Genomic DNA, 26,258 nt, shown 5'->3' with positions numbered 1-26,258 from the left:
CTCCACCCCGTGCCCACCCGGACCCACCCAGACGCCACTCTCCAGGCCCTGAGGTATTTCTCGGACAGCTGAGCCACAGGGCCGGAGGCTCCGGCAACACCGCGACGCTCCTCCACACCAACACAGACGCTCCGACCTCAGAGCCCCTCCGTCCACCGTTCTGTCGCTGACCAAAACAAGGTCCACCCACGCTGGGCGCCCCTGCCCGCGCTAGGGGAGCGGCGTCCCACCGCACACCTGGCTGCCGCCCCGGTGCTGACCTCCCATCCGTCCTCCCGGGCCCTGCGCACCCAGCACCTTGGAGCCCGCCCGGCTACCCATACGCGATGTGATCTCCTGTCCTCTGTCTTCTCCTGACTCCTGCGTCCCATTGCATTGTCTTTTACTGTGTTTTTATCCCGACTGCAGTGAAAAGTCTGCGTATTCTTCGCGGATCAGTGAGCATTCTTTTCCCCCCACGTTCATGCTGCCCCTTGAGTTCTAGTAAAGCTTCCTCCAGTGACAAGAAAAAAGAAAAAAAGATGTGGAAACTAGTAACAGGAGTATTACCTTTAGGTAGTAAATCTTCTCATTACTCTTAAGTGTCTGTTCTTTAAAAATGCATGTTTTTAAAAAATGATGCTGGGGATCAAACCCAGAGACACTACCACCACATCCCTAGCCCTTTATTTTTTATTTTCAAATTTTGTCTTCTTTTTTTGGTACCGGGGATCAAACTCAGGCCCTTGTGCTTGGGAGGCAGGCGGCGGGACCACTAAGCTAAATCCTTGGCTCTTTATTTCTTTGAGACACGGTCTCTAGTTGCTCAGGCTGTTCACAAATGCTCAATCCTCCTACCTCAGCCTCCCAGGTAGCTGGGATTATAGGTGTGTGCCAGCTAGCTCCCTTTTTAAAATTTTTGAAAGGTGAGCAGTCAGAGTACCCGGTGGATATCCTGACGTGATTATTTTCTGTGAAGTGCGTTTATTGTTTCATCACTCAGGAAATGCTTAATAGCCGCAGTGAGTAGAGAGAAAACTGACAAAGCAGTGTTTAGTGTTGATAATGTAAAGGTAAATCAAAGAAAATGCATATCAGAGCTAAAAGGGTCATATTTCTCCCAATAGTGTTAAACCCATGAATTGAAAAGGGGTGAGAATTTGCTAATTACTTTCCTCTTTCCACGGCACTCAAAAACAGACAAATCACTCCCATAACATCCGAATCACCATTAAACTGATAGTCCACTTAATTCTAGTTTAGAGTCCAAGGTTCAACGCAGAAAGCCACACGTTCGGGGTTCTGTGTACAGAAGGTTGCATTGTGCTTGACCCTGCCAGGTGCGGTTAGTATAGCAGAAAGAGCACTGGCAACTTAAACGTGCCTTTACTGCTTAGTATGTAAACTTGGGTATTTACATTTCTAGGCCTTAGTTTTCTTTTCTTTCTTTCTTTCTTTCTTTTTTTTTTTTTTTGTACCGGGATCGAAGTCTCTGGCCCTTGCACTTGTGAGGCAGGCGGTGGAACCACTGAGCTAAATCCCCAGGCCCTGGGCCTTGTTTTCTTACCCATAGCATTGCGTTCTGATTGGATCTACCCCAGAGTCCTAGTCTTGGTCCGTTTTCTGCTGCTGTTAACAACACCGTGAGTGATCAACTTATAAAGAACAGAACTTGTTTTACCCTCACAGTTCTGGAGGCTGGAAGTCCCAGCTCAGGCATCTTCAGGTTCGGTGATCTGGTGAAAGCCGCATCCTCCAAGGAGCAGGTGGCAGGCAGGAGGAGCTGGCCAGGCAGCCGCACAGGGCTCCTTTATAAAGGCCTCAGTCCGGTGAGCCGGCACGGAGCCCTCGTGGCCCAGTCCTCTCCTATAGGACCCACCGCTTACACTGTAACATTGGAGACACCTGACACTTGGTGTCATTCTCACCAGGGCAGGCTGTCGTTGACAAGTAAAAAAGAAAGGAAGTACTTACTGCAGTGCCTAGCATCACATAACAGCCCCAGTTAAATGCTGTTACTGCAAAGTGAAGCTTGTTCAGCTTTATTACTACTGAAGAGGAAGTCCAAGAAAAAGGCAAGTCTTTCTCCCTGCCACTACCTCTTTGCCATCTCGTTTAAAACAATTAATAATTTACGGTGATTATTCCTTTTTTTTGCCTCATACCAATATCTATATATATGCAGTTTTCCTTCCTTCTCTCAAGAAAAACTGATTCACATTCACTTGCTTTTGTATCAGTTAACGATACAGAATGGAGGGCTGGGGATTTAGCTCCGCGGCACTGCACCTGCCCTAGCACCTGAGTTTGATCCTCGGTACTGGGGGAAAACACACACATCTTTCTGAGCTGCCCCAATCCTGGTGCTAGGGATCAAGCTCAAGGCTTCAGGCATCCTAGGCAAATGCTCTGCCCAAAGCTACAGGCCAGTCCCTCTGCATTTTCTGTTAGTAACAAAGTATCCTGCAGCAAACCAGCTGGTGCGTGGTTGCATTTGCAGGGCTTGGGAGGCTGAGGCAGAGGGATAGTGAGTTCACCGTCAGACTGGGCTATAAAAGCACGACCTTGTCTCAAAAACAATGCCTCTCCCAATCCTGTAGTGAGGATAGAGCCACAGTTTATTCAGATATTTCTCATAAGTAGGCAACCAGGTTCTGTCTAAGTTTTGCTATGAAAAGAATGATGCAGGGTTGAGGATTTAGCTTAGTGGCACTGTGCCTACCTTGCAAGCACAAAGTCCCAAGTTCAATCCCCAGTACAAAAAAAAAAAAAAAAAAAAAAAAAAAGAATGGTACGGTATATGTCCTTGTTCCTATATAACCTGATTTTTTTTTTTTTGTACCAGGAATCAAACTCAGGGCTCCCAGCTTGCCAGCGAGGTACCTATCCTTATATATTTAGTCTATAGAATAGATTCCCTAAAATTAGTGAGCTGGGTCAAAAATCTATGTCTGAAAATTTAAAAGATTCAGCCTGCTTTCCCCAAAGAGGCAATTCATCTTCCCATCGGTAATATGCTGGTTTTTCTACAATCTTTACAGCCCCCCGCCCCCGCACGCACACACACACACACACACACACACACACACACACACACACACACACACACATTGTACTGGGGATCGAACTGAGGACCTTGTGCTTGGCAAAGCAGGTGCAATGCCACTGAGTTAAATGCCTGGCCCTTCTTTTTTCATTTTTGTACTGGGCATTGAACTTGGGTCCTGTGCTTGTGAAGCAGGTGGCAGAACCACTGAGCTAAATCCCCAGCATCCTTTATTTATTTATTTATTTTTTTTTTTGAGGCAAGGTCTCACTATGCAGTTCATGCTGGCCTTGATCTCACTGTGTATCCTTGGCTGGTCTCGAACTTACGGGGATCCTCCTGCTTCAGCCTCCCAAGTGCTGGGATCACAGGCGTGTGCCACCACACTGGCCCCCTCAATATTATTTGTCCTTTTTTTTTTTTCTGGTACTGGAGATTGAACTCAGGACCTTGCGTGCTTGGGAGGCAGGCTAAATCCCAGCCCCCTGTCTTAAAATTTAAGAAAGGCAGGCATGGTGGCACACACCTATAATCTGAGCACTTGGTAGGCTGAGGCAGGTGGATCCCCACAAGTTTGAGGTCAGCCTGGGCTACATATTGAGTTCAAGGCCAGTCTGAATGACGTGTCTCAAAAATTTTTTTAAATGGGGGTGTGGGGATGAAACTGGGGATATAGCTCAGTGTGAAGGACCCGAGTTCAATCCCCAGTACTACACAAAGGAATGGAAGTAGAAGAGGACCTACAAGATGTAATTGGTTCAATCCTGAAAGCTCTGCCCTCATGAATGGATTAAGCTGTTCGTGGATTAGTGCAGTGATGTCACAGGTCATTGCAGAGTGAGTCTTTCTTGGTTTTAAACGTCCCAGTCTGTGGTACTCAGCAGCAGATGGACAGCTGGACTGCAATAACCCAGTGTATGATATGATACAGTCACCTCTTCCTTCATGGCCCCCAGCTCTCCTGAAGCTGAACCTTTGCTGGTTGGTACAGGCAGAGCATCCCTAAGCAGAAAGTCCAAAATTAGCCACACACCTATATCAGTGGTGCACACCTGTAATCCCGGCACTTGGGAGGCTGAGGCAGAAGGATTGCTGCAAGTTCAAGGTCAGCCTGGCTACATAGTGAGTTCCAGGTCAGCCTGAACTACCAAGTGAGACTCTGAAAAAAATCTGAAAAACTCTGAAATCTGAAAACATCTAAAGGTTCCTTAGGGTAAGGGATACTCAGCCTGGGCTGGGTCTCTTCCATGTGCCTTGTGTGTGTCTAAGTCACCAGGAAAGCACTGATCATCCTGGCTCACTCAGAGAGGACGTCCTTCAACTATGCCATGAAAGAGGCCGCTGTAGAGGCTCTGAAGAAGACGGGATGGGAGGTGGCCGAGTCTGACCTCTATGCCATGAACTTCAATCCCATCATTTCCAGAAAGGACATCACAGGTAGGAGCCCTGCCCGCTCCGTGGAACCACCTGCCTGTGGGCTGAGCCTCGGTCTCTGGCCTCAATCTCTTCTGCTCCCCTTGGCAGGTACACTGAAGCACCCTGAGAAGTTTCAGTATTCTGATGAGACCGCTCTAGCCTATAAAGAAAGCCGCCTGAGCCCGGATATTGTGGCTGAGCAGAAGAAGTTGGAAGCTGCGGACCTTGTGATATTTCAGGTATGGCAGGGGCAGAACATCGGAAGCGGTGTCTAGTCACCTCATCACCTGTGGGGTCTTGATTAGTCACCACTCTGCTGCATTCTCTGTAAATACGGGTGACAGCCTCAAAGCTGCAGCATTAGCCAGGCATGGAGCCACACACTTGGAATGCCAGTACTTGCGAGGCTGAGACAGGAAGATTGCTGTGAGTTCAAGGCCAGCCCGAATTACATGGGGAGACTCCATCTCAAAACAAGCAAAAGAAAGAAAAAAACAAAAACAGACTCATAGTTCTTATCCAGTTGATTATGCCCCCTCTCTGAGCGGCCCGGTTTGTGGCGTGACCTGTGAGACAGTGTCCCAGCTGAGGGGGGCTGGCCCTGCGTAGTTTGTCCGAGCACACCCTACGGCCTTCTCCCCATTTAGCAGAGAATACTGGGGCGGTGTGTGCATCCTGACAGTCGTCTTCTCTGTAAATGCCAGGCTGTTCCCAATGACTTTGCAGCTACCAATTCCCACCGGGCTTTTCTTTGTTCCTGCAGGTACTGGGGATTGAACTCAGGGCGGGCTAGGCCTGCCAGGCATGCGATCTACCAGTGAGCTACAGCCCCAGTCCCAGGTGGTGGTGTTGAGCGTGGAGTGTACATGGCTTTGCACACTCCCCAAGGAAGGTGGTACAGGCTGTAGTTTTGGCAGTCATTCAGCCAGCTGCAAAGCGTCCAGTCCTTTTTTAAAGTTCCTTCTCCGACTCTCAGGCCTGTGGCTATGAATCAGTGCCACAAGAATTAGCCAGTGACCAACAGATGTCTTTTTTGTTTTGTTTTGTTGTTTTTCGCTTTTGTAGTGCTGGAGATTGAACCAAGGGCCTCACACATGGTAGGCACGTGTTCTGCCAATGAGCTGTACACAATGTCTCCTTGATCTACACTGAGGCCAGGTGTGGTTGGCACACACCTATACTCAAGAGGCTGAGGCAGGAGGGTTGCCACAAGTGTGAGGTCAGCCTGAGCCACTTAGTGAGTTTAAGACCACGACATAGCAAGAACCTGCCTCAGAAAAATAAAAACAAACCAAAAAGCCATTCATCAATTTGATCTGTGTCAGTGGTGGTGAGCCTATGGCATTCATGCTGCAGTGGGCTGTTGTATCATTGAAAGCTCTAAAAGTTTCGCCATCACTGATCTGTGTTGATCCACATTTGCTTGTTTTTTGAGATGGATCTCACTATGTGGTTCACACTGGCTTTGAGAGCTCACTATGTAGCCCAGGCTGGCCTGGAACTCACAGTGATCCTCATCCTCCCAAGTGCTGGGATTACAGGTGTGCACCACCATGTCCAGCTTAGCCGGTTTTTTCTTTTTTTTTTACTGTATCTTATTATACGGCCAAGGCAGCAGCAGCAGAAGCAGCTTTCAGTTCTTTCAGCAGATTCATCTCTGAATCACTATTGTAGAATTGGAAATGATCTTGGTCTTTAGCTTCTATTGGATGTGTAAGTTGTCTTCACTGTCAGGATAACTGTGCAGATTGTGTGCTGCCAAACAGCACATGGAGGACAGTGTAAACACTGCAGATTCATATGTTTATGATCACAGTTTTCTGACAGGTCACAGACAAGGCCTTATTCTAGCAAAATCAATGCGCTACGGCAGTCTTTGAACATGTAAAGAAAGTGTCCTGAGAAAGAAATATGCGGTTAAAAAAAAAAAAAAAAAAGGAGCGCGTCAGTTCATACCAAGGAACTGTCAGGAATGGCTCTCTGCTCATTGATCTCACTTCTCCAAGAGCAATTTGAGAGACAGCAGACTTTCTGGTGGTGCTAACACGTGCTCTACCACTGAGCTACAGCCCTAGCACCAGTACATTTAATACCTCCAAGCCAGCCAGTTCTGTTTTCAGCTCTGAATGCAGAACATTCACAGGGGACCAAATCTCCTGGCCTAAACAAACCCACTCTGACGCTAACAGCTGCAGATCTGGCCCCTTGTCCTTAAGAGAATCAGAGATAGGAGATGTGAGAAGCTACTCAAGGACCCCCTGGCTCATCTTTTCACAGATGAGACAAATGAAACAGAAAAGCTGTGCGGCTTGTGTAGCAAAGGTCATGTGTCAAATAAGTGGCAGATTTGGGGTGCAACTATAAACCTTGCTGTCAATCCTGTGTGTTTTCTGAGCCCTGTAGTCCCTTTTCTGTAAACCGGCAACCCTTTAAAAGTCTTTTTGTTTTTTTTGAGAGATGGTCTTGCTATGCAGTTCAGGTTGGCCTTGAACTATGTATCCCAGACTGGCTTTGAATTCATGGTGATCCTCTTGTCTCAGCCTTCAGAGCGCTGAGATTACAGGCATGTGCCACCATGCCTGGCTTAATTCTTTAAATATTAGAGAAGGCTATTACAATTAGCTTTCTACAAATCCTCCTCCTACTTTTGTAGTACCAGGGATTGAAGCTAGTTACATCCCTGCCATTTTCATTTTTAACTTTGAGACAAGGTCTTGGTAAATTGCTTAGGCTAGCCCCAAACTTGCAGTTCTCCTGCCTCAGCCTCTCCAGAAGCTGAGACTGTATGCCTGAGTCATCACACCCAGCTAAGATTTTGTCATAAGAATTCCGATAAACCAGTCACATGCGCGCACATGCACACACACACACACACACACACACATACACACACACACAATTTTGAGTGCATGTATCTATCTATCTATCTATCTATCTATCTATCTATCTATCTATCGGTACCGGGGATTGAACCCATGACCTTGCATTTGCCAGGCGTGGTGCTACTGAGCTAAATAAATCACCACCCTTGCTTTTGTTTATTCTAAATGATAGGGTTTTATATCCATGTACACAGGGGACAATCGCATATTTGGTACTATAGGTATTAACTTAAACTCTTGAAAAATGTTTAGGCATCACACACTGAAGACAACTTATCTGCAATCTTAACTATTTATAGACTTTGCTACCAAATGTGATTTCAGAGGAATCTTATTTCATGTGGCTTTATTCAGACCCAGCCAATATTTATATTTTTAGGCACAGACTGGAGTTCTGATTTGGCTGGACAAGGAAAATAATTTTTTCTTTTTTGTTATTCGGTGAGCTGGATGCTGCCATATGTATTTCTTTTTTCTTTCCTTTTTTTTTTTTTTTTTTTTTTTTTTTTTTTTTTTTTTTTTTTTTAAGTGGTATTGGGGATTAAGCCAGATTAAGCTACATCCCCAGCCTTTTTATATTTTGAGACAAGGTCTTGCTAAATGCCCCAGAATGGGCCCAGGCATGGTGGCACATGCCTGCACATACCTGTAATCAGGAAGCTGAGACAAGAGTAATGCCACAAGTTCAAGGCCCCCTGGGCTACATACAGAGTTCAAGGTCAGACTGAACTACATAGAGACACTGTCTCAAAAAAAAAAAAATAAAAAAGTTCCCATAAACACATCCCACCAGCTAGACCACTGGTGTTAACACATGACAGTCCCATTGGGCGGCTTGTACCATCCGATGGGACTATTCCATGCTGCCCGATAGGACAGCCATGCATGTATGACCTGTGGTTCAAGTCACCTAGAAGCAAGACATATGAATTATAGCCACATCGTGAATGTGTTACACTGTGAACCTCCTACCTCTGCCTCCCAGCGCTGGTAGCACAGGTGTGTGCCACCATGCCTGGCTTAGTTTTTATTCATTTTTTGTTTTTTGAGGCAGGGTCTTGCTATATTGCCTAGGTTGGTCTTGAACTCTTGGGTTTGAGCTATCCTCCTACCTCAACCTCCAGAGTAATTGGGACTACAGGCATGTAGTGTCAAACACAGCTTTTTGTTGTTTTTTCGGTGCTGAGGACCCAACTTGTGCGGAGGCCTCATACAGGCTAAGCAAATTCCCTACCTGGATCTGTATTCTCAGTCTTTCACTTTTCTTAAACATGCTAACTCCTCCTGAGGGATGATAAAAGGCCTGTCTGGGTTCCTTTCATGGTGACATCATGGGCACCGCTAAGCACCCTAAGCCACTTTCTATGCTTGGGGGTGGGGGGAGGGGAGCTGTCCCTGATCTGAGTCTTCGATGTCTTCTGTCCCACAGTTCCCAATGCAGTGGTGTGGAGTTCCTGCCATTCTGAAAGGCTGGTTTGATCGAGTGTTCATAACAGGGTTTGCCTACACATATGCTGACATGTACGACAAGGGGCCTTTCAAGGTGGGTGACCAATTCTGAGTTTCCTAACAGCTGGATTCTGGGTAGATTCTGTTTAGAGACAGAGTTTTGAGTACAACTAGACACTACTGTATGCCTAGCACGGTGGGGAGATAGGGAAAAACAAGTAACTCCACAGGGGCAGCCATCAGCCATCACTGATTCTGGTGACAGTGACAGCTTTGACCTGTTGGCCATACACAGGCACGTGGGGCTCATGGCCTGCCCCTGACTTGCTGTCTGTGGACTTCTAGGCTGGAACTTCTGCAGAGTCATGCTCTATGCCTCACAGGAGACAAAGTATGAGATAATGTAAACAGCAAATAAAACGACTGGCGTGTCCTTTTCCCTGGGGCTGGTTCATTAATTTGCTGTGGCCAGGGAGTGGTGGGGTGACGAAGCTTGTTTTTCCTTTCCCAGAATAAAAAGGCTGTGCTTTCCATCACCACTGGTAGCAGCGGCTCCATGTACTCTCCCCAGGGTATCCATGGGGACGTGAACATTTTGCTCTGGCCAATTCAGGTACCTCATTCTCAACGAACCTTCAGGGGACTTCATTAATTGAGCTTCCACAAGGTCCAAAACCTCCAGACAGTAGCTGAGAACTACTCAGATGTGAAGATTACAGTGGAGTGATAGCCAGGAGTACTTGCACAGGCCTGTAATCCTAACCATTCAGGAGACTGAGACAAGAGGATCACAAGTTTGAGCCCAGCCTGGGCAACTTAGCAAGACTCTGTTTCAAAATAAAAAATAAGTCTTGGAATGTGGCTGAGAAGGCTCAGGGTTCAATCCCAGTACCCCCAAGAAAAACAAAAAAGCATAGTAATGATTCACAACTACCAGGCACTTCCTTCAGAAACTTGCCTGCCGTTCCAGACCTGTTAATAGCATGGTCAGATATCACTGTCTCCTAAGCAACAACTAGTACACCTGCCCCTTGATTTACATAACCTGGGGCCCTGGTTCCCTCCAGATGACTCAGACCTCCCTCTAAGCTTCCTGGCTTCCTCCATTAGTCTAGTACAGCCTCACAGACCATGTGAGCCCTGGACAATTTTAAAGACTCATCTCCTTATGTGGAGAGGCAGAGAAATGCACATCTGCATGGCTTGGCAAGCGTCAGCTGCTGAGAAGCTGAAATTTTCCCTAATGTAATAGAACTTTTGGCAGAAGAGCCAAGTTGGCACACTTTCAAGGTTTTATTAATTTAGCTAGGGCTGGAGATTTAGCTCAGTGGTGCCACCACCTGCATCACAAGTGCAAGGACCCAAGTTCAATCCCCAGTACAAAAAAAAAAAAAAAAAAAAAAAAAAAAAGAGAGAGATAAAAGAGTACTGCTGAGTAGGCTAAAATAGGTAACAGCTATGATGGTGGGCAGGTGAAAGAATAAAACTGAACGAATTCTCCTGTGTGCACATGGTCAGATGTCAGTGCCTCCTAGCCAAGGATTAGTGCATCTGCCCTCTGATTCTGTCCAGATGACCCAATTTCCCCAGGCTTCTCTAGTTTTCTGCCACATCCTGACACACTCTAAGAACCCTAGACGATTTAAGAAATGATCTAGTGTAGCCAGGTCCCTTAGTGGGGGGCTCACTGGGAAGCCCTGACCAACTTTTGGTGTTTGTTTATAGTACCAATTGCACAGGGTTGTGATTTACCTCTGTGGCTTTTATCCCTCAGAGTGGCACTCTGCATTTTTGTGGCTTCCAAGTCTTAGAACCTCAACTGACATACAGCATTGGGCACACTCCACTGGATGTCCGAACCCAAGTCCTGGAAGGATGGAAGAAACGCCTGGAGAGAATCTGGGATGAGACACCACTATATTTTGCTCCAAGCAGCCTCTTTGACCTAAGCTTTCAGGCAGGATTCTTAATGAAAAAGGCGGTACAAGATGAGCAGAAAAACAAGACATTTGGCCTTTCTGTGGGCCATCATTTGGGCAAGCCCATTCCAACTGACAACCAGGTCAAAGCCAGAAAATAAGATGGACTTGATTTCTAACATGTAATCTAATCTAGTATTTTTTCAGCTTCCTTGATTTTCTTTAAAGATTTTTTCTTTTTTATCTTTTCTTTTCCTCACAAGAAATGAATTCAAGAAGGAACAGACTACAGAGGAAAGTTTTATTACTGAATGTAAATTTTTACTATTGATGTCTTGGCATATAGCCAGAATCTGGGTGCCAGAGGCCAACTGGGATGCAAAGCAGGCAGAGGTGTTTCCAGAAAGATGCTATAAATTTTTTTTAAGGTCATCTACACAATTTAATTGCATTTTTTAGGGCTAGCTTTGGCTAGGCAGTATTTAACATTACAGTCATCTATTTTAATTACCTCTGTACGGTTTATGGAAGAAGGGAATTGCTTAGAGAAAGAAGTGACTGACCGTCGGCTTAAGGTAACTTTTTAAAAAGTCATGTTCGTTTATGATTAAGTACTGGTTTCATTTACTAGAAATGAGTAGAATGCTTGACATGATTATTACTCTTCCTTCAACTTGTGTATGTACAGTACACACAGATGCCTTGAAATGAGTAACTAATAAAAGTCTTTTTACCTCACTCTTCTAATTTAGTTTTGTTTTTTAATTTTTTTTGCGGGGGGGCGGTACCAGGAATCGAACTCGGGCTGTTGTGCTTTCAAGGCAGAGCAGCAGAACCACTGAGCCAAACCCCTGGCCCTTCACTCTTCTAATTTAATGTTTTCAAGAAAGTAAACCAACATCCACAATCCTCTTCTAGTACACCGAGTTCAAGAAAACTGTAATTTCAATGCTTAAAAACAGCCAGATGTAGCACATACCTATAAATTCTCAAGGCTGAGCAGGATGATGGCCATGAGTTCAAGGCCAGCCTGGGCTACATAGTGAAACTGTCTCAAAAAAACCAGAAAACAACAGTAAACTTCACAAAAACAAATGAAAACCTTATTTCTGATCTACATAAACTGCTGCAAAGTTTTTTGTATCATTGCTAAACCAACAACTTTCCACTGATCACCTTCATCCCCATCCTAGTACTGAGGATTGCCAGGGCCTTTGCACTGAACTATATCCCCTTCCCTTACTTATATATATTTTTTGAGATAGGGTCTCACTATGTAGGCTAAACTATGTAGCACAGATCAGTCCTGTTGCAGTGATCCTCCTGCTTCAGCCTTCCAAGTGTTGGGATTACAGGCATGTGCCACCACACCTGGCTCCTTTTTATAATTTTTGAGGCAGGGTCTTAAGGGGCCCAAGCTAGGCTCAAACCTGGGATTTTCCTGCCTCAGCCTTTCACAGTGCTGGGACTAAAGACATGTATGCTTTTTTTTTTTTTTTTTTTTTTTTTTTTTTTTTTTTTTTTTTTTTAAAAGACAGGGTCTCCCTATGTAGTTGAGACTGACCTGGAACTATGTAGCCCAGGCTGGTCTTGAACTCACATCGATCCTCCTGCCTCAGCCTCCCAAGTGCTGGGATTATAGGCATGCGCCACCACGCCTGACTAAATATGTGTACGCTTTAATGTGATGTGCATTCTTGGCTAAGTGATGTTTTGATCACACAATTTCTGGGATAAAGTTGTAGGTCTAGAGTTTTATTAATTTTGGTAAACAATTTAGGCATAGTATTATTATTCTGGTGCTGGGATTGAGTCTAGGGTCTTCACATGGTGGGCAAGTGCTCTACTAGTAAACTACAGCCCTAGGCCCCAATTTTGGCACAGTACTTGAATTTTCCATTTCAATTCTCAAAATGTGTGCCTTCCCACTGTGGGTAGAATATGGTGAAAGACTGCCCTCTTGTGGTGCATTACAAGAAAATAAGAAATGCAAAGCCCAGTAAGTCAGTGGCTTAAAAATTGCAGTCTCTTACCTGCCAAAGAAAGGGTGGCACTGGGTTGGGCAGGAGGATCCTGTTCATGGGGTGCTGTCTAGCTACTGGATGTTTTGCCTCAACATCCACAATAACAGATAGCTGGGTGTTTGTTTCAAAGTATTTTCTGCTGCCTTCATTTTCACTTTTGTGTAAATTTCTGAAAATTACAAATTAAAAAAAATTGCATTTTCACCAAACAGACCCATACACATTGACAGATACCAGTGAAGCTTGTGATAGAGACATTAGGGACATTCTGGTGGAGATGGGATCAGAGGAATCAGTAAAAAATCATGGCTGAAGCTTTTAGGTATCATGGGTCACTAAGCTTTCTACAGAACAAACCACTCAGACTTTGAATGGGTTCAAGGACATTAAAAAGAGCCACGAAAAAGAGTGTAAGAAGAAAAAACAAAACAACACATAATGTTGTGCAGCAAGTACCTTGGGGCAGTATTTATTCAGCTGTATCCAAGTGAACAGGCTGGGCGCTCTTTTGGGCAACAGGGACACTGCAATGAACCAAGGGTTTGTGCTCATGGAGCTGAATTCTTGTGAAGAAATTTATTTATTTTTAGGATTTCTGAGACAGTTTCTTCCTCTAATTCAGGCTGGCCTTGAATTTGAAGCAACCCTCCTGCCTCAGCCTCCCAAAGTGCTGGGATCACAGGTGTGCACTGCCATGCTTGCTTGGTCTTATGAAGAAATTTATGATAAAGCCAGGGATTTAGCTCAGTGGTTCTGCCGCCTTACCTTGCAAGGGCCTGAGTTCAATCCCCAGTACAAAAGAGAAAGAAAGAAAAGAAATTTAAATGATCAAATGTGTTCCATGGTGAAAATGCTAGGAAGGAAAAGCAAGGTTAAAGTGGTAGAACTGGGACTTTTCTTTTTTTGGGGAGGGTGCAGGGGATTGAACTCAGGTCCTTGCACTTGCAAGGCAGGCAGTAGAACCACTGAGGTAAATCCCACCCCACCTCCCCCAGTTTTTTATAAAAGCAATCAAGAGAGACCACTCCCATACGGCCATGATTAAGCAAGGACCTCTTACAGTGAGGCTGTCAGTGAGGACACTCTCCATCTGAAGGAGCAGCACTGCAGGCAGGAGCACCTGAATGTGTTTATACTACTTTATTAACACAAAAACACTCAAACTAAGTAGAACAATAATGATTCATTCTCACTTTTTATTCTGTATGGCATAATGTATCACATATCATTGTACCTGGCAAAATGGCAAGCACAAAACTATTCAAAAAGATTTCTGCATTTCATCACTCCAAATGATATAATTTCAGCTGCATACTCATGTTGCTCAAAATCGACCAAAGGGCATTGCACACCTGTGCATGAGCTCAAAGTTTGAAAAAAAAACAACCTACTGCAAAATGAAAACTTTCAATGTTTTATTTTTGACTGCAGCTGTTTACAGAAATATAGTTGCGAGTATACAAATGTTCAAATAGAAGCAAAATATCTTTTTAATATTTAACAAGTTATCACAGATAGCTAAAAACATAGATGCAAATGAAATTCCCCCAGAGAACAAACTCAAAATATCTGGTGTCAGTGCTCTGAAATCCCTACCATGAAAGCCATATACACAAAAATGTAACCTTTATATCACTGCAGGACAACAGAAGGCAGTTCAGTGGTTGATCAGTGTGCTCAAGCAAATAAAGTTAATAAAAAATTAAAATGGCAGAAAGATAGCTAAACCACTTGAGAACAGATTAATGAACTATTCATAGCATACTTACTAAAAGATTAAGTATAAGACATGAATCAAATAGTACAAAGTTGTCAAAAAAGTAGCAATCACTTGGAGCTTATCACTGGAAGCAAGGGAAGCAGGTGAGTAGGCACATTCATTAGAGCAAAAGAAATGAGCAAGTTTTTTGGAATCAGCCTGTTACTAGTTAGGTCATGACCACTCCAATTCAACACAGTTGTTTTTTGTTTTGAGACAGGGTCTCTCTATGAAGTTTAGGCTGGGCGTGAACTCACTGTGGAATCCAGACTGGGCTTAAATTTATAGTGACCTGCTGCCTCAGTCTCCCAGTGCTGGGATTACAAGCATGGGCCACCACACTTGTTGAGGACAGTTCTTCTTCTTCTTCTTCTTTTTTTTTTTGGTTTTTTTGAGACAGGGTCTCACTTATATTTGAGACTGACCTGGAACTTACTATGTAGTCCAGGCTGGTCTCGAACTCACAATGATCCTCCTGCCTCAGCCTCCGGGGGTGGGGTGGGGTGTTGGGATTACAGGTGTGCACCACCACGCCCTGCAAGGACAATTCTTTGTTGGACAAAGAAGTTTGATTCTAACCCCATTCTCACACATCTGAGATCTTTTACGTGTGTGTTTTTTTGAGATAGGGTCTCCACGCCCGGCTTATGTGTGTGTTTGTGTGTGTACACTTGTCCTGAGGTGCACTAGCTAAAAATAATAAGAAGCAAGCAGTCTCTACAAATCAGGCAAATTCTTTCTAAGGGTGAGGGGAAAGAATGGATCAGAATAAGCAAGTAGGGGTAATAGGGTTAAACACACAAATTTTAAAGGAGGTTATTAAAAACTGCGGTTGAGAAGAATCAGGGTAAAATTCTTTGAGTTAGGAATATACAGTATTATTCAATAAAGTAGGGAAAAGGGAATAAGAAACGAGGAATGTAACTAGAGCATTTCCCAATAATTTGCCTATGAATTCACTAGCACCAAAGCTTGAAGAATAAGCCACTTAAACTTCCACCGCTAATAGGAAGGATAGCAGTGGTGATTTTTAGAAAATGATTATGCACTTACTTCTAATCTGAAAAGTGAATTTTTTCTTTCATGAGTTAATTAACTGGTGATTTGTAAACAATAGATTAGAATAGTTATGGAAGTACTGAATAGACAAGGAAATAAAAATGAATAAATCTATTTATCCTGTGGCTAGTTTACATTTTCCATGATGCTAACAACTGAGAAGGGAAAAATGCCCAAATTATATAATTCATTATCTTGTTTTTTATTTTAGTAAATAACTCTTATCTGAAGCATAAACTCCAAGGATGTCTATATTTCTACCGCAACATTCTTGTATGAAGCAAGCTGCATTGAAAGAAGTGTTATCTATTAAAAGAAGAAATTACATAAGGTGTTGGGTGAGCCTGGCCAGCCATCTTATTTACTATTTCAGATATAAATTTAATTATGAGGAATGATAATTCTGTTCTAAGAGTTGATCTAGCCACAACAAAATTGTGGTCTGCTAATAAAGTAAGATGCAATGAAAAGAAAGCTTGTATTACACTGCCCACAATGTACCCATATTATGGATAAACAGGAGAAGTTAGCACCCATCAATGATCTTAGCTACTTCAATGTGGTAACCAAAGAAATATTGAACATTGCACCTATATATTTAAATTCGTCATTTAATGTAAACTTTTAGTAAGTGGTAGGAAAATGCCAAACTAAGTTAACTGAATTGTGAATAACCAGATTAACTGTATATGTATGTAAAATACATGTATTTCTCAGGCAGTACTGAAAATAAATTATCACTGCTAATACATGATTATAGATAACCGACTAAACTGAATTTATATAAAGGACAGTGTATAATCTTATCTCCATGAGTAGGAAAAGAAACTTTCTTGCTCTCACTAGATATATTTTACACCAAGGTTCTCAAACTTTAGTGTGCATCAGAACCACCTGGAGGGCTTGTTAAAACAATCTGCTCGACTCCATTTCAGTCTCTCTAGGATAAGGTCCAAGAATGTGCATTTCTAACTAGTTTCCAGTTGACACTGATGCTAGTTGGTGGTTGAGGACCATACTTTAAGAACCACTGGTTTACATGTAGAAAAGTTTATACTATAATGTTCTTACATATATGACACAAAATGTATAGGAAGGGGAATGGGCTTTAATTCTCAAACATACAGATTAGTAACATTTTAATGTTTCTAAAATTATTTGTTAAAGTGCAATAATTTCCCTTTTATACATTTGTAAGTCCCACTATAAAGTCATTTTAGAGAATATACACATTAACACTAATATCAAGTCATATATCCAAATTAAAAAGGGGCACAGTATTCAAAATAGTTAAAATGCATTCATTAGGAAAGAATCATTACTCTATAGTATTTCTGGCTACTTTGGAATGATTAAAGTGCAAAATGTCAACAGGGTATTAAGAATATTGCATAAAGGTTGTAGTCTTCAGTGCCATTAACAGTCAAAAAATCTCTGCCATGTGGAAGGCAGAACTCTATCACAAAGGTACTACAGTCCCAAACTGCTGCTGATGGCCTTTTCTACAAGCACCATCCCTGTAGCGAGGGGATGGAAAACAAAAGCAAAATTAACAAACCCAGAAAGACTCTCAATCCAACTACATCTGATTTTAAAAAATTATTTTCTTAGGTCTAAAAAGACTCAGCTATAACTTTTTCCATATATTCTTTGACATTAGTTTTGTTTGTTTGTTTTTGGTCCCGGGGATTGAACTTGGGACCTTGCACTTGCGAGACTGGTAGTGGCACCACTGAGCAAAATCCCTGGCCCTGACATTAGTTTTCTCAGGCAAATTACTGAGACTCTATTGGGCAAGAAGTGCACTATGATGAACTGCTTTGCCATAGAAAAACTGACACCATCAGGCCTTACCTAACCTATGTTTTAGTGATTTATTTTCATCTCATTAAGGTCATAAAAAGATGTTTTACAGTTCCTTCCCGAAATTTACCACCCATCCATTTGTTTACATCATCTCACACACAGTATAAAATTCACTAGTAGTAAGGTAAAATTTATTGTTAGTTGAAATGAAGACAAACTTATACTTAATTTATAAAAGCCTAACCAGTCAAGTTTTACTTACTCTCCTCTAAGGACAAATTCTAGCAATGCACACCTCTCCTACTATTCTTAAGACAAAGGAATTTATGAAGTAAAAATTGGGACTTAATAAAAAACCAGTTCTTTACATGTTTTTGGCAATAGTGAAAATCCAAATAAGAAAGGGGCACTACCATGGTAAAAAGGCACTTTTCCATACACATTTAATCTAGATATAAAACACTGATGTAAAAAAAATCTCCTGAAAGAGCAAGTGGAGTAAAAACAGAATTTTATTAATAAATGAGACAAAATAATATGAAAATAAAGAGGTTTAAAAAGTAATAAGAGCACTGGGGTAATTCACATACGATAAGCAGATTATTCTGATATTTACTACTCATTATGAAAAAAATCTCTACAATTTAGTTCTAGTGACACAAATAGGCAGAAGGGAAAACCTCTTTTTTAAAGATATAGGTCAGGAGACTCTACTAATCCACTTACTAGGGTATATACTGAGTTTCTTTTTTTTTTTTTTTTTTGGTAATGTTAGGGATGAGACCCAGGGTCTGGAACATGCTAGGCAGGTGCTGTACCACTGATCAATACACAGTCCTGAGTTATTCCTTTAATCTATCTGCTGGATTACAGTCTTCCTTTCATTAGGTCTTTCCTAATAGCCAAAGACATGCAGTTATAAAATGATTGTCTTGGTTAGGGATGAAACCTATGGTCAAGATGCAGGGTAATGCTAACAGGTTACATATAATTTCCAATTAGTTTTAAATAATCAGTTAAGAAATAGATACTAGGCCAGAAAATTTCACCAGGAAGATGAAAAATTATCAGATTGCTCCTAATGAATATTTACAATCATGCTAAATTTAATTAGTAAATCACTTTATTCTGGTCTTTGTTGATAATATCTATGATTTTACTTTTCTAAAGCAAGCATTTATAATGGCTTCAAAGGTCAAAAGGAATGAATTGTCCTAGTTCTGAAGGGACATCATCTTCCTTTGACATTTTTCATAGGTAGATAGATTAGCCAAGGTTTTGATGAGCAAGAAATACACTATAATGAAATTTCAAGCACATTATATTTTTTAAAAAAGCAAATTAGGATGGAAGGAAAATAAGAGGGTAGGAAGGAGGAGAGGGAAGAATGGGAAGGGAAGGGAGGACGGAGAGGAAGACAGGCTGGTAGGCAGGCAGGCAGGCCAGCCAGCTGGCCCCTTTACAAAAACCGCTTCTATAGGGAACAAAGCCCTTTAAAACCTGTTCTAGGGAGACTGGGTAAAACAGGTTTCCATTGGCTAAATAACATGGCATCTTATCACACTAATTAATATGATAAAACTCAGAAGCAAAATATGACTTCTAACTATCTTCAACTGGTGCAGATATAAAATGGAATGATAATAAGGAGTAATTCACATAGAATGACAGAGACAGACAGACGATAAGCTCCAAGTATTTGTGTGAGTTGCTGAAAGCAAGAATAATTGAATGTAACACCATAAAAAAATGTGGTTCACAGTTTATTTTGGTCTTTCTGCCATAAATTAATATATTGTTATTTCCAAGGCCTTTGCTGGCTCACTGTTTTCTACAGTTTCCAGCTGCAACTTGTAACAATAATTAGGAAACTGCATTATTAGCATAAATATCAACCACTGAACTAACTCTTCAATAAAAAGACAAATACTCTTTGTTACCAAATCATATATTCAGAATGTTGAACTTAACATTGACTTTTAGGGGTAAGGAACATTTAATAATGTTAAAAAACAAAAAACCAAGAACAAAAAACTATCATTATTGAATAAGAATATGGAAGCATATCACAGCCCTTGTATAAATGACCATAAAATTTATGAGAATAAAAATTGGATTTTATGCCTCCATCCAATCAAACCACTACAGTTCAGGTGTAAGCTCTGTTCTAAACCAAGATATTATAAAACAGAAAATTGGTCCCAGTAACTTGGCATTGCCAATCAGTATTTTGTAAGCATAAACCTCTTGCTAAACCACAGAACAGAAGCACCACACAAGCCAGTCTTATTGTCACCATACATGGTATAGTATTAACATACATTCTGATTGGATCTTGAACAAATAGACAAGGTATCCTATGTACTCTCAGAAGAAAATTCAGAAATAAACGTGTAGTTTTTTTTTTTTTTTTTTAATACCTGCTGGGTTTGCTTTCTCTGACAATATAGGCAGCCTTCTAGGGTCAGAGTTTTACATTTTAAAACTGAAGCACTGGATTGTGTGGATGATCCTTCTCATAACCTGAACTATATTGGGTAATTTTTCCTGACTGGGACAGGGAAGAAGATATACTGAGAAAAATACTTTTTGTTTAGAGAATTTATAAAGTAGCTCTTGGATATTACAAGATGGGGAAAATGTTATTAAAATTACAAACATGGGATTTTTTAGTGTTTTTATAAATAAAAGGTATAGAATACAGAAAGCCAATTAACAATAACAATAATAAAATATTAAATACATAGTGAGCAAAGACTGAATGGCTCATTCTTGTGAAACACCACTTGACACAACTGTCTCAATAGGTTTCCTCACTCATTAACTTTTTGCTGAGTAAAAGATCCAGCAAACACAATGGAATCTGCCTTTGGCCCACTAATACCCTCAAGAACTGCCTGATGGAATGGCTACAGATGAACAGGTCATTTGTTTCAAAAAGTACTTAAATACTCAATAAAGACATAACAAACCCCCCCTCACTGTTATCAGACGCCACGTTGTGGTAGAACATCAGACAAACTCACAAATTTACCACAAAAATGTGTGGCAAAAAAGAATAGTTTATATATATGTATATATATAAATTTCTATATTTATGCCAATGTACTCACTCAGTACAAATAGCAAAATAGTATACCATTTCCTAAATACAAAATATAGCTTTCCAAAAAAATGAAACACACATTAGATATAAACCATCCAAAACTTGAACGATTGAAAACTGTATTCAAAATTAAATGACCTAGAGTAGGTCTCTTTCTGAAAAGTTCCCTTCATATCGGCAAGAAGCCTGTACTACTGAAAACGTAATTCAATGCCTCTCAGAGAGAGAGAGAGAGAGAGAGAGAGAGAGAGAGAGAGAGAGAGAAGAAAAAGAAAGGGTGGGGAATGGGAGGAAGTATAGAAGAGAATAAAAAGAACAACAGAAGAATAGCACATTCAAAGATCAAAGGAAGACATCACAGAAAGGATAAAATCTAGCTATATAAACAAAACCAACACCACAATTCCACACAGCTCAACTAAATGTATAGGATAGGAAGAGGGGAAAAAAAATTGAACAGAAAAGTAGCTTCCAACAACAATTAACAGGCTATTTTTTGTACATTTAAAAAATAAATGGACAAGGATACCAATTTTTTTTATCAGTACATAGAAGCCACACACACACACACACACTTGGCCTTTCACTGCATTGACAGCTTTCCACATGCCCAAAGGAAAATGAGACATAAGCACATATCTTGACACAGGTGGTAGTTAGAAGCAGGCATCCCATGGGTGGCAAGAACACCCAAAACTGTATAACTAACGCTACATCTGCAAGTTCTGGAGTGTGTTATTTTGCTCTTTATAGATGTAACACAAGTTAGTATACTTCATTTTAAGCCAATGATATGACCCTGTAAAGCCTAAGGCTTGGGGGAGCCATCAGGTAAGTGACCTCTTTAACTTTAAAGCACTGAGGTGACAAGTGAATTATATTCACTGCAGCTCAGGGAAAAGTAATGTTTCAAGAAATTTTAGTTTGCCTTTGTTTTTCAAATGAAAATGTATACTGTTTTTTATTAGAGGGAAAATTTTAAAGACTTCAGAACAGCACCGTTCACAGGGGCAGGGTATGTGTGGTGAAACGAATTGTTCTCTCAGGAATCAGCTCCCAATAATTCAGAAAGAGCACTCCTTGCCCTGTGCTGCAGAGTTGCTAGGTCACCCTGGGTCAAAGTGGCCTTTCCCTTTAAGTTGCTACAGGGTCACAGTAGTATATTAATAGTTGTCTAAACTGAAGTGAAGAGGAAGTGGAAAATAAGAGATGCATATAAAAGGGAATTCCAGCCTAAGACTGGATTAAGAAGAATACAGATTAAATTACTGTCAGTTACAACTGTAGGAGGATTATCAGAACATAATTTACCATGTATTACTTCCTTAATTTTTCATAGCGCAAAATAATGATTTTTCTACACAGTTATGGCTAAACCTTAGTAGAAATAGAGAACTAACTCTCTGAAAAATAATATCAACAGCATTCCAGCCATCCCCAGTTTTGTAAAGTATATTATCTGCTTTTGTGTTTAATCCAGAGTCCTCTAATTTGTGTAGAGTTCTTAATACAGTTTGTCAGAATGTTACCCCTTCAATTTCTCCATAAAAACTGAAAGATTCCTTCACTTTATCCAACAGCTGTACTTTTATTTAAAAAAGTCACAGCTTTAGTTATTAATGAACTTCACCTTTCCATAAACCTTTGTGTGACTAAAATAATGCAAGAAAGAAAATAACGATCTAAAGTAAACATAACAAATATTATTTTCTAATAGCAATAACAACTGAGTGTTACAACTTTGAATTTAAACTGCACTTTTAAAGAAACTGTGCCCGGGAAAATGGCAACAATTAATCCTGTCAGTTAGAAATTCAAAGATTCCCAGTCATCACTGTCATTAGGAATATAAAATACGAAGATGTTAACATTGGTATCTAATTACTGCAATAGGCAGCACAGGTGTGCTCTTTTGCAGTAAGAATAAAATCTACCCATATACTCAGTTTTTCATATATTTTTTTTAAGTAATATAGTTCAGTAAGCTTCACGGAACCACAAGATCTCAGGACGTCCTGGAACCACGATTTTTCCCCAAGAAAATTCTGAGAGGAAAAAAAAGAAAGAAAAGAAAAATTTAATATAACTAACTAAGAAGAGAAAGTATCTATAAATTGTGTCTCCCTTAAAGATCCCAAAGTATATTACAGGACTGTAAGTAGAGTTTTATATTTATTCTTCCACATACTTTTCTCACTAAATATCTCTTAAAGAAAAGAGAAATAAGGCATGATCATATCCAACATATAGTATGAGGGAAATAATTTGCATTCATCAGATTTCTGTTATTTCTAGGAAAAGAAAGCTTAGAGCCAAAAGGAATGCTCAATATTAATATTATGACCATACGCTATGATTCAGAGTAATTTACCATCCTGTGAGAAATCAATATTTTAATAAATTATAGTCTAAGCAGTGCTTTAAATTAACCAAAATCTGTAAGAAGAAAAAAATGTACAGATGCTTTTCTCTAAGAAGCAAAAATGTAATACTTACATATCCAGTTAAAAGGAGCCAGTCAAGTTGTTCCCCTGGTTTTGCAAAGAAACAAGCAAATCAATCTTTTCGATGTTCTGGTTGGTGTTTATAGAGGATGCCAGTGAAGAATTCTCTGGCATTTGCTGAGACAGAAGTGTTGTCACAGATGATTGCCCCTCATTTTGTGGTTGGCCTGGTTGACTTATGGCCATCAACTGCTCTGGCAATGCACCTGGTCCAGAGGTTAAAAGCTGACTACAGTCTGCGGAGACATTGAAAACAAAAGCTACATGATTAGTTATGATTCATAAGAAAATTAATTGCCAGGGGAAATTCGTTACTGTGCTTATCCAATATATTATCAAAAGTGAGGCACCTGACAGTCTGATAAAAAGATTTTTACAGAATGATAGTGGAATTTATCTTAGGTTTCTTCTAAGTACTATAAAAGTACAACTTTTCTTAGATATCATCCTAACTCCTATTTAATTCTTCCTTGATAAATGAACATTAGAGATAGGTGCCTACCACCTCACAAGCTATTTACTTTAGTTGGCTGAGATATTATCTGTCATTCTATTTTCCTTTCACGTTTATACCTTAAAATGTCAAACACATGCATTTTTGTACATTACCACATTTGATCCTCCCAATGGCTTGTCAAGTATATAATATTATTGCTATTTTATAATATGGAAAGTTAGGCTTATAAAGGTCAACTAAATTGTCCAAGATCTCAGGTTTTAATTGGTAGAATTACAACTAAAATCTATGCCCTTAAAACTACTGTATTTTGCTTCTGAAATAATAATGTAATCATTTCAATTGAGTAATGAGAAATTAAGTTTCTTACTATTCTGAATGCCAAATAAGAACATTCCTGAAGTCGGCTGAGAGGAGCCGGGAGAATTCTGTAGTTGGTTCATTGTACCTCCTGCAGTGTTGTGAAATAAAGTAGATTGTGGTTGAGGTGAAGATGTGGCTCCTTGGATTCCAGGCAAGTTGTTCTGAGAGGAATAAAGAGGAGACTGTTGCATGTCTTGTTGGCTTATACTGCTCTGCAAGGCAGACATGGATGCTGGAGAGAGGAAGAGTGTGACTTGTTGCTCTTGAGAACTAGGTGACCCTTGTACCAACTGAATCTGAGGAGAGCTATGGAACAAGGAGGTCTGTGAAGACTCAGATGGAGTAGGACCAGGGTTCTGAAGTGAGGAAACTGTGGGCTGATTCTGAAATTGCATGGGCTGCTGTTCTTGATTCATTGAGGCCATATTATTTTGTTGGTGAAAAATAGACTGGTTCTGTTGCTCCTGACTAGCCATTGGATTTTGATTTGGGCTAAATATCATGTTTGGTGGTGGCTGCTTTTGAGATGCCATTGTAGCCATGGTATTCTGATTACTGAATAAAATGTTCTGCTGCTGTTGCTGCTGCTGTTGCTGCTGCTGCTGCTGCTGCTGCTGCTCCTGAGATGGAGAACTACTCTGCATGGCCACTATTGAGTGCTGTGCCTGGAAAATTGCTCCTTGTTGGTTCTGAGGCATTGGATTAGGTGGAAGGGAGCCCAGTGGGACCTGAGGCTGAAATAAACCTTGTTGGGAAGGTTGAGCCTGTTCTTGGGATAGCATAGGGCTCTGGATATGTGATATTGGAGATTGCTGTTGGAAAGCAGCTTGCTGTTCAGTGTTTGATGTTGACTGAAGTGGAGAAATTGAGTTCTGTGCAAAAAATGAAATCTGTTCTTCTTGGGCTACTGTGTTACTTTGAAGATTATTCATAGGACTTTGGGAAAGAAATATGTTGGGTGACTGCTGTTCTTGTGGAACTGAAGAGCCCTGCAACACAGAAATAGTATTCTGAGAGTGAAACATTGGAGGTTGCATTTGTTCAGAGGATGGTGTAGATGTTTGACTGTGGACAATAGGATTCGGACTATGAAAAATAGAACCTTGAGTTTCCTGGGTAAGATTCTGAGGATCAGCAATTGGATTTTGAGGATGGAAAAGTTGAGTCTGTGAGTGAGAAGGCTGTGGCAAAAAACTCCCAGACTGAAGTGACATCATCTCATTCCCTTGCTGGAATAAACCATTACCTTGTTGGGGGGTACCACTATTCTGAACACTCATCATACTTTTTGTAGATGAAAAAAGGTTAACTTGAGGCTGACTGTCCCCACTATGTTGCATCTGGACCATGGTCTGAAAGACACTGTTCTGAATCTGTTTTGCTTGTGCTCCAGTTTCTTCTCCATCTGCTGAACTTGGTGTTTGAAACATGGTAGTGCCAGGGGTTGCAACTTGCTGTGTGGTGGTTGTAGAAGTTTCACTGCCAGAAACTGCAGGAGAAGAAAACAATTCACACTGCATTTGTATGTCCTCGTTGGCAGAGAGCGCACTCATCATGTGAGAAGGCTGCTGGTAAACTGGAGACTGTTGAAGGTTTCCATTTGCTGAAGGAGTTGAAGGGAATAATTCTGACTGAATTTGGGCAGCTGCCTGGCAAATACTCTGCTGCATTTCCATCACCATTGCAGCTGATGGTTCCATCACTTGCTGTTGCTGCTGTTGCTGCTGTTGATTAGACAATGCACTTTCAGTCTGTGGACGAACACTTTCAGCTCTTCCAGGTATTAAATTATCTTGCCTGGTGTGGACAGCTGGCTCTGTTGAAGAAAACATTCCAGAGCTTACACTATTTTGAATTTGACTGACTTGTTGAAAAATGTCTGCACTGAGCTGTTCTTGAACATTGTCATTACCATCTGTAGCAGAAAATAAAACTGAAGATAACTGTTGTTGTGCCTCTAAAACCTGCTGGACCAAATCAACACTTCCACTGTTGCTACTAGTAGCACTGCCTGTAAAACTTCCTGCTTGCAACTGCTGAATAGTATTCTGTAGCTGACTCACACTACTTGGTGAGGGAAAAATATTTGATGAAATTTGCTGCTGTAAAGTCTGTGCTTGTTCTTGTAGTGGTGTCTGCTGCTGTTGTTGTGCGGCCTCAGTTAGTTGGGACAAGTTAACTACTGTACCATCTGACTGTAATACTTCTCTAGACTGAGTTTCTCTTGCCTGAAATTGGGTAGCCTGCTGGAGTAGTGCCTCACTGCCAGGTAGCTGACTAGAGGCAGAAACTGCTGGAAAGGTCCCAGGCTGTGAGATGTCCTGTGTCTGGATGGTAGTCAGCGTTTCTGTGTTAAATGCCTTGGACTGAAGCTGCTGCTGTTTTTCATTTTCCAAAGGTAAGTGAGAAGATGATGGTGATGAGAAGGACCCATTTCCTGGTATGTTAGAGATATTTTCTAAAGTTTGCTGAGTTGATCCAACTGTCTT

General features: G+C 41.1%; 2 protein-coding genes across 5 annotated transcripts in view; one reads left to right on the top strand and one right to left on the bottom strand.

Annotated features, from left to right (window-relative positions):
- The window catches only part of Nqo1 (NAD(P)H quinone dehydrogenase 1), a 12,574-nt gene extending 1,157 nt beyond the window's left edge, over positions 1-11,417 (top strand). Inside the window, exons 1-7 of one of the 4 annotated variants that reach the window (XM_033757968.1) lie at positions 1,507-1,808; positions 1,911-2,054; positions 4,295-4,462; positions 4,550-4,680; positions 8,753-8,866; positions 9,284-9,385; positions 10,547-11,417. In XM_033757968.1, the coding sequence (XP_033613859.1) occupies positions 4,354-4,462; positions 4,550-4,680; positions 8,753-8,866; positions 9,284-9,385; positions 10,547-10,852 (762 nt within the window). In that variant the 5' untranslated portion in view covers positions 1,507-1,808; positions 1,911-2,054; positions 4,295-4,353 and the 3' untranslated portion in view covers positions 10,853-11,417. Of the gene's footprint in view, positions 1-1,506; positions 1,809-1,910; positions 2,055-4,294; positions 4,463-4,549; positions 4,681-8,752; positions 8,867-9,283; positions 9,386-10,546 lie in introns of those variants that run through there. The other 3 variants (XM_033757967.1, XM_033757969.1, XM_010612350.3) reach the window with 3 other exon arrangements.
- A 4,110-nt stretch (positions 11,418-15,527) lies between these two features.
- The window catches only part of Nfat5 (nuclear factor of activated T cells 5), a 116,728-nt gene continuing 105,997 nt past the window's right edge, over positions 15,528-26,258 (bottom strand). The window contains exons 13-15 of the mRNA XM_010612349.3: positions 23,777-26,251; positions 22,942-23,185; positions 15,528-22,490 (exon numbers count right to left, since the gene is read on the bottom strand). Coding sequence (XP_010610651.1) covers positions 22,950-23,185; positions 23,777-26,251 — 2,711 coding nt within the window. The 3' untranslated portion in view covers positions 15,528-22,490; positions 22,942-22,949. The remainder of the gene's footprint in view (positions 22,491-22,941; positions 23,186-23,776; positions 26,252-26,258) is intronic.

The sequence above is a fragment of the Fukomys damarensis genome, unplaced genomic scaffold, assembly GCF_012274545.1.
Source record: "Fukomys damarensis isolate Sample0158 unplaced genomic scaffold, DMR_v1.0_HiC HiC_scaffold_32, whole genome shotgun sequence".
Taxonomy (NCBI): Eukaryota; Metazoa; Chordata; class Mammalia; order Rodentia; family Bathyergidae; genus Fukomys; species Fukomys damarensis.
The sequence above is the reverse complement of the archived record's forward strand: the minus strand, read 5'-3'. Positions and strand labels throughout refer to the sequence as shown.